This window comes from Mizuhopecten yessoensis, unplaced genomic scaffold, assembly GCF_002113885.1.
Source record: "Mizuhopecten yessoensis strain PY_sf001 unplaced genomic scaffold, ASM211388v2 scaffold2711.2, whole genome shotgun sequence".
NCBI lineage: Eukaryota > Metazoa > Mollusca > Bivalvia > Pectinida > Pectinidae > Mizuhopecten > Mizuhopecten yessoensis.
Window position 1 is genome coordinate 2628729 of NW_018485984.1, and position 8858 is coordinate 2637586.

General features: G+C 33.9%; 1 protein-coding gene across 1 annotated transcript in view; it reads left to right on the plus strand.

The window, feature by feature from the left end:
* Positions 1 to 7610, plus strand: part of LOC110445091 (xaa-Pro aminopeptidase ApepP-like) — a 31713-nt gene extending 24103 nt beyond the window's left edge. The window contains exons 19-23 of the mRNA XM_021489479.1: positions 309 to 383; positions 751 to 819; positions 2030 to 2109; positions 2418 to 2513; positions 7302 to 7610. Coding sequence (XP_021345154.1) covers positions 309 to 383; positions 751 to 819; positions 2030 to 2109; positions 2418 to 2513; positions 7302 to 7424 — 443 coding nt within the window. The 3' untranslated portion in view covers positions 7425 to 7610. The remainder of the gene's footprint in view (positions 1 to 308; positions 384 to 750; positions 820 to 2029; positions 2110 to 2417; positions 2514 to 7301) is intronic.
* Positions 7611 to 8858: the final 1248 nt, after the last annotated feature.

The window sequence follows — 8858 nt, forward strand, 5'->3', positions numbered from 1 at the left end:
GGCCATCATATGGGTCAGAGCACATGTACTCATAGTGTATGTGTTTGCCCGAGTTTCCTCTGGTCCCGACACCAGACTTGGACATTTTGACAGATAGATGTCCAAAAGTAAGAATGTCCCATAGGACTCATGTAGATGTTTTCGCTATTAAAGTTGTTCTGCATCCAAAACAGCTGGGATTTTTAAAATATCTCGTTGGTTATTATTTTTATTAATATTATGTATTTCATGTTTAATTATTATTGTATTAATTGCTAAAAAAACAAAATGTATAAAATCATTTCAGTACCTTTGATAACTTTTTGTAGGACCTGGACGGATATCATCCACCTACGCAGATTTCATCAGCGATGTACCGTTTTATGCTGCTATATTTAGCGAAGGTAACTAATTCCTTTTTTTTGTAATGTTCTTTTAAGTCATATTATTTTTGCTTCTGAATGAGAAACCTCTTTAATTGAAATTTGACACATATCTGATCTGAGATCGACCCCTCTTTACATTGATTACGAAATGGAACATTTTGTTTTTATTTTTCTAATTTCTTAAAAGAATTCGAGTGCCTACGTGTAGCACCATACGCTAATGTTTGAGGCTTTGTGTTCGCAAGTGCAACAAAAAAGCAAAAGGTGAAGTTTTGATACTTAAACGTTTATCATGTTTATTTCAATTTATATAAGTCGATCATGCTACGATTTGTATGTAAACAACCAATATTACATTAAGGCATTTTATTTGTTTCAATTTCAGAAGAAAATATTTACAAGTTTCCGGATCCAACAGAATATCCTTTGCAGAAGAACATGTTTTTCACTGTTGGTAAGTGGCTTATTTGAGTGATTATCTAAAATACCCGAGAAAGTATGGAATACAACTATGATACTTATAACCAGATGTCATTCACAGTATTGACATAAGAGTAAACGAGTTATGTCCCTTTGGTCCTGGGGGAAAGTGTCTGATGGCACATATAGTAAGATTAAATTCGTTTTAGGGGAAACAAACGCTATCAACCCTAAATTGTTTCCAATAAGGAAACCTTAACTTTATCGACATGTTTGATTAAATATGTTTGTTACTGCACGAGTTGGCTATTATCTAAGAGGATCAAAATTCAGGTTCTGTTGAACATTTAGTAAATTAATTGTGAACGATGCACAAACACAAGGATTTCAATCAGTTTCCCAGGTAATCAGTAGTGTTTATTGTGAAAGTTATTTACCTGATGCACTGTCGTAAAGACTAGTGACAACCCTCCCCTTTTTTCATGACGAAAACAGGTTTCGCCTGTCTTAATTTCTTTTTCCATACAGTAAGACGTTGATTCTATTCAGTCAATCAAACTCAAAATTATGCAAATTACTTTTTCTTGAATTTTGGGCAAAACACCATATAAACTTCAAGAAAATCATTACTTTTACTTTGCTTTTTGCCTTTTTAAATAAAATATTTATTCTCTTTGACGAATGTTATTCAAAGTTCATGTAAAAATATCAGCTAAGATACAACTTGCTTAGGAGTATTTCAATGCTCCGAGTCAGTCATCGTAAACATAAAAAAGCAGAATGCTTCTTTTGTTCAATCTGTCTCGAACTTGATTTTTTTTTAATTTCTTTTGCCGAGTTTTTTGTTTTAGTATATGCTTGAAAGCAAAAGAAAACTCACTGTTGACATAAACAGGACACATTTTTCCACAACAGACGTTTTCTCTTTTTTACCGTGAATCCAAAAGTTCAAGTCATATGCATATTAACTTACCAACTATCGGTGATAACGTTGGTATTGTTCTGCGATAACCTACTATTGGTAAAACTCGATAACTAGAATTGCTTCATACCTATTATAGTCAAACGAAATATCTCATAAACTGTTATTCAGTGACTTCGTGTACGAAACATAAAAAAAATTCAAACGTTATTCAAAATTTACTCCACCATCCAAAGATAGCAAGTGTTTATGAGTTTGGCGTCTAGTACCGAATATACTCCCGTGTGTTCCAATTTGAGTTTTTGTGATATGTCTTTTACAGAACCTGGGTTTTACGAGATGGATAACATTGGGGTTCGCATGGAAAACGTGATGTACGTAACATCGGCACACCTTAAACAGGTACGTGTATTGTAGCATCCCCTAGTATTTTCCAGCATATTTCCGTAGTAATAAAAAATCAATTTGTATTCAGCTATGTTAATATTTGATTTGATTGGTCATTTCAACGTCATAAAGTAACATCGGTGCTTGCTTTTTTGCATATTTCTAACATGAAAATTTTACCTCAAATATTTAAGTACGAATAACAATGGCATATCAAAGATTTCTAACAGCAATAAAGTGTAGCTTAATATATAATGCTTTTATTTTGAGTAATAGTCGGGATGCAATACTTACCCAACTATTTCTTTTTTACCTGTTTTTAGATTTCCTCCCGATGTAAATTCTTACGATTTGAAACTATAACACTAGTGCCGTATGAACCACACCTCATTAAGTACAACATGCTTAGTCAAACACAGGTACGTATGGAACGGCAAATACAAGTAACTATCAATTATAACATCAGTCATGACGTGTACATATTTTCTTGGTATCATTTTCTTTATTGTTATATATCCTTTCTTCTTTACAAATATATTTGATTTAAGAATATACCTTTTTCGATAACTCCTTTTTTTTTCTTTTTTCCGGATCCAATGCATTGGAAATGGATTATCATCTAACATTGGTACTATATTTACGTTAGTTATATCAGGGTATGACTATCAAACGCTCAGTATGACAAAATAATATTGCCCGTCAATTGGACAATTCTAAATCTTTTCGGAATATTTTTATGTATTCTATCAAGGAACGATGCGTTCTTGAAAGTGTGTCATTATCAAAGTGTCAACGCACATGGAAAACAATATAATCAAGACAAAAAATAAATAGAAAAAAATGTATCACAAAAGCCAGGAATGAAAAAAAATCATTAACATGCATATTGGATTCTGCTTCGATAATGAGCAAACGGGGTTTGTGGATCAATACCCCTCATAAAGCCAGAAATATACGGCAATATGGGATTATTTATAATACCATTTTAGTTCAGTTTATAATGATCGGTTTAGAATGCCATCTGTACTTTCTAAATATGGATGTGGGCTGGCGAATGATGAGTTGAATGAAGATAAGGGCTTAGAATAAAGAACGTGTGAAATAAAAATTAAAAATCAACTGTTTGTAATTAGCAATTGGACTAATTGTTCTTTGTTTGTACACGGAATATTCCTATTGGCTTCAAGGACACATTCATTTCTTATACAATTAATAGTAAAGGGGAAATATAAAAACTGCGTTTATAATAACTTCTTCTTTAATTTTGAAAAGGCATATTCTACTCAGTTAAGTGTAGCTATAAATCTCTGAAACCTCATTGTTTTTGTAAGTCGTGATTGAAATGGTACATTGTATTTGATTTCTAGAAAGTCCATTTTATCGAGGTTTTGCCAAGATGACCTTTATCACAGTATCTGTTTATAATAGGAGTGGAACTTTAAGCTTTAGCGATGAAATCAACAACAATAATACTGACTATTTATAACTGGTGGTAAGATACCTTCTACTTGATGGAAATAGTGTGTGTTTTTGTTTACATATTTCTGTCTAAGTAGTCCAAGTGTTTTTGTCATGGTGTCTCGACAGAAAATCAGTTTACAAAAATGTATGATCTCCAAAAAATAACAAATAATAGATCATGATAAGACTTGAATTTCCAGTGGTCAACTTATTCTCATTAAATCTTGATGAAATGGAAAGTAACAATTATGAAAGTAAACTGCAGCAGATTGATGCACTCCTAGGATTATAAATTGGACATGTTGAGATTTCAATGCAATCTTGTGTATTGAAATGAGAAAGATCTGTTTGTCCCTAAAAAGGTTCATTTTGCAGGAATGAAATGTATATTCGCAAGATTCATCGAGCCACTGCTATGTAAAAACGATGTTCTTATCCAGACAGTTTCGCTGACATTCTGCCAGCTTAGTCATTGGTCAGCGTTAGTGATGTGGGAGTTATGTCCCCTTGTTCGCCATATGTCGACGAACATATAGAACCGGGGGCAACGTAGTTATTCCATACGTCAAAGGAATATCGGAGACTTTAAAACGGATATTTAAGAAACAGCGAATCTTGACCAGCACGAGACAGCTTCAAAACATCAGGAACATTGTTGTATACCCCAAGGACACATTTTTACCATTAGTACTAATAGAATGTTTTAAATTTTGCATTTATATTTACATTCTCCCTCTGCTTTTCTTATCACATTGGAAATTAATATACCGGTATTAACCAAGTTTATGCCAGGCTCAGAACCACAATTTGCAATTTGTAAAAACTAATTATGATTTTTTTTTATTCCAAGATATATACCAGTAAAATAAAAAGATCCTTAATTTTCCATTAATATTAATTATGATTCTGCAGTATAATTGTCAAAAATAAGATTGCACACATATACTGGTACCTGCAATTCAGATCTGTACATAAGGTTATTCATGACAAGTTATCACGGATCTCCCCAGTTGAATCTATACATTTACTTGTAGTTGACAGGGGAAACCCCTTAAATTACAATGAGCATAAGAACCTTCATACAATATGTTTCAATTTTAGATATCTCATATACCAGTATTTAGTTGTCAAAATAGTAAACCTTATAAATATTGAGGGTGTAGGTTTTAGAATGTGTATAACATCGGATAAAAAGTGTTGTTGTTATTTACTGGTGTGTATAGGTTTATTGCTAACCGAAAGTACTAGTTTCCCGAAACCGAGCCCCTGTGTGTTATCCGTATGACTGTGATACACCTATGTACCAAACTTCAGCTAGATATTTGAAAATTGACAGAGTTATGATAAATTGAACTTTTACGACCGGTGGCGTGGCACACGTGTGTAAAGTAATCTACAGATTGTGAAGCATCTTCAAACTATATCTCTAAAATTAACCTAAAATGTAATCGACATCAGAAGATATGTTATTCATATGACTAAAACATACTTTATTGGATGCACAAAACCAATACATCAAAAAGATAAAAGCTTTTAAGGGTGTGTCAGTTATGAAATTATTTATATTTTAATGATTTCAGCTTCTAAAAACAAATCTGACGTGTTCACAGCTGCAAGGCTTTTGAATTACATGTACCTCCAATTCAATACAGTCCAAACCTGACATACTACATTTTATGCAATTTTGTAAATCATATCTCGATGCGTAAGGCTATGAATGCAAATAATATATTAAAGCAGTGTATTAGTATAATTAGTGATTGTGACCAGGTATCTCAGTGGTTTATAGTTTAATTAGAGTGTGTGACCAGATTATATATCAAAAAGTGAAACATAGTCCAGTTCCTTGGTGAAATGACGAAACTTATCTACATGTAGCTTATTTTTCCAGATTTCGTGAGTTACGTCCCCTTAACACCTTTTGACTCATAGGTCAGACCACGGAATTAGATTGCTATCTAAGTCGGTGCTAGAATTGACCATTTTCAGTCAGTAATTAAACTTGCTTAATTATTCTGATATCAAATGATTTCATCAGAAAGAACAACTAAAAAGACGATTGACAATTTGACTCTCTCAAGTGTTTTGTAATATTTTATTTTGAGCACACGGCTTCTCCGCCATCTTTTTTTTCAAAAGGTTGGCAAGTATGCATTTATCATTTATAACCATATATCATTTGTTTACCGAAAAACATAGGGCAATGAACGCCTTCATTAAATACAGATACAATTAAAGGGTAGAACAAATATTAGAAAGAACAACGTTAATGATAAAATACATTGTACATGAAAAGGGGACATTTCTTATTTCAACAAATTTTATTTGAACAGCTGGATGAGAAAAGAGGCTTATACTATATAAGTCTTCTCCTAACCGGTATAGATGGACAGAAAGCATAAATTAATACATTGCTCAACAAGACACACTCATATACACTTACAAACATATAGGCTAGAACATTCAACCAAGTTATAATTATAAGAAAGAAAAGAAACATTATTTGATGACATTTGAAAACTTATAAAATACTTTCTTAGCAAATCACATATATGTTTGTACACTCAGACCACAACACATATACACACACACCCTCATATATATATATAATATGCATTAAGGAGACTTAATGGAATGCTTGATGTTTATCATTATTTGTAAGTTTCGTTGTTTTTAATTAAATAGAAGAGACAGAACTGATTAAATAACTTGTAACACGTCTAAATACATTTTGTACATTTAAAAAGCATGACAATGTATTGTCCTTAACACATTACATACTACCAGCAATTGGCCTGCCGCCTTAATATATATAAATAAATCTCGAACCCCCCTCGACTTTCCACCTTGAACCTCTGAAATACATTATATGCTAAGCTGATATAGGTCACAGCATTATGTGTTCTGTGACCCATATCAGTATAGCATGTGTATTTCAGACACTGACTGACTTGAAGCAAATCGAACCAGGGTAGGGAGGGTGACACAGACACGAACTGACAAAGTAGGCTACGCATACTTACTTTTAAACCACACATGCGCGTACATACATGTATCTCAGGCGGCTTATCAGTATTGTCGTTGATAAACAAAGAATCTCTTCGTCTGACCGGTCCCTCCTTGCACTGAAGTGACAAGACTTGCAAGACTTGCCTGGCAAGTTTTCTGTTCCGGTCTTTTTCAACCAATCAGAATATGGCAAATTTTGAAGCTACCTATTTAACAAGATTGAAATATCTTTCATTTTGTTTGCAAAACAAAATGGACAACAAAAGTGTCTTGCTTTGGACAAAATCACTAGTCATCTTAATATTCGGCGTCATTTTAAACATTGGAGACCGTTAAAAGGTGTGTAGTGTCTTGGAGTCCGTGGACAATGTATCCGGTACTGGCTGGTAAATTGGAATGCCCACCTTCCTGTCTCTTCCTTGTTCCGGGACACAATGTAGAATGGTTAAAAGTTTATATATAAGTGTTTAGCTATATGAACTAAATTAGAGTGACTACAGACAGAAAATGTATGAATGAATAACAGAAAGATTGAACAAATAAAGAACCAACTGAACAGACACGAAATATGTAGTATTGAATGAGGATTCATTTGCCTTGTTACTTGTTCAGTTAAGATGGTTATGAAAATATCGGTAATCCAAAATTGTCCTCAATTTGTCAATGAAAGTCTGTCATACATCTGAGTCATGATAACTAGACAGGCTCTGAAATAACCTGTATGTCTTATCTCGCAGCTGGACTGGTTGAACGATTACAACGGCAAGGTTTTACAGAAGACTGCCCCTATTCTGGAACGCAGTGGTGACAAAGAAGCGCTGGCGTGGCTGATGAAACGAGTAAACAACATCACTAGATAGTCTTTTTGTTAAATTTTGGATCGAGCACTTACTTTCATTCCTGTTTATACAGTACACACGTAGTACTCGTTATTTGATACAAAATTGATTTTCCATCAATCTTCTGGATTACTTGTTGTTAAAGCGTGTTTTTTATTGTTAATTATTTTTATATATTTCTGACGAGTAGAACATCTATCAACATGATTTGTGATATGAAATATTGTTTATAAATAAAAGAATAGAAATAATATATTTCAGTGTTTGAGATTTATTGTTATCTTTTCTATTGTTAAAATTATATGTAGCAGAACCCATTTATAATGAAAACGTGTACTGTTTTCGCAGTATGTTCCTATATATTTGGTTTAAGAATTTTCAATAGAGAAATACGGTGGTTGTCAGTAGAAAATGGAGAAATGGCAAAGAAAAAATAAAGTTTTCTCAGAGTGTCTTAGAAATACCAAACTATCCATTAAACGCTCACTAGATCCTAACATAACGTTTTCTCTGCACTCAATTCATTAAACTACTTAACACATAACTGTCATTTTGTCGACGTGCCTGCCATAACAAAAGAATTGATCATTACCACGTTTACTTTGGTTTGGTTTGTTTGTGTTTTACGTCCTAGTAACAGTTATGGTCATTTAAGGACGTGGCAGGTTTTGACTGTTGGTTGGTTGAAGGGTTTATCGTCTACACTCACTAACGAAGTCGGTGTTTGGTCGAAGTGAGGGGATAAGTAGCCGCTTACCAGGCCCTCGGACAGATGCGGACAGGCTGTCACAGCTACTGCGGTTTACGGAACGAGGTCCTTAGTGTTGTCCTTGCTGTCCTCATATGTGGTGAATCTGTACTGTTTCAGCATAGGCAAGCTATGAAGGGTATTGATCAAAATCAATGGTTGGCTCTTTCTTCCATTTTCTGCTAAGGGGACATTAGAAAGAAGCCTAGCATAGACCTGTTGAATCCCACTGCGTTTGTTTAATAAGAGGTGACTGACGAGGTGCCCCTGCAGAATCGGGGAATTTCTTAAAGGACATTATAGAGACAAGTGTTAATCTGCTATCCCCAACACTGCTTTCCTTACCGTTCAGTGGTGTTTTCATTTCCCTTCATCCTTCTATTTATAACCCCATATTCTAAAAGGACGATGCACTCCTTTAAAACAAACGGTAATGCTGGCCGCTTGTGTCCTAATCACCAGAAATAAGAAGTAAGGAATCACCTTTATAAAGATTGGAAAGTCGATACAGAAAGACAAACAACGCTAACATTTATACTGCACAATATGACTTTTTGTCCATTACGGCCTCATCAGTTGTACATGTGTTCCAATATATGTAGAAAATAGCAGACACGGAAAGGTGCCCATACAATCCATTAAAACGTTACATATAAACCGTTTGTTGACGTTAATGTTCACCACCGTTTGCTGCTACAGAGGATACA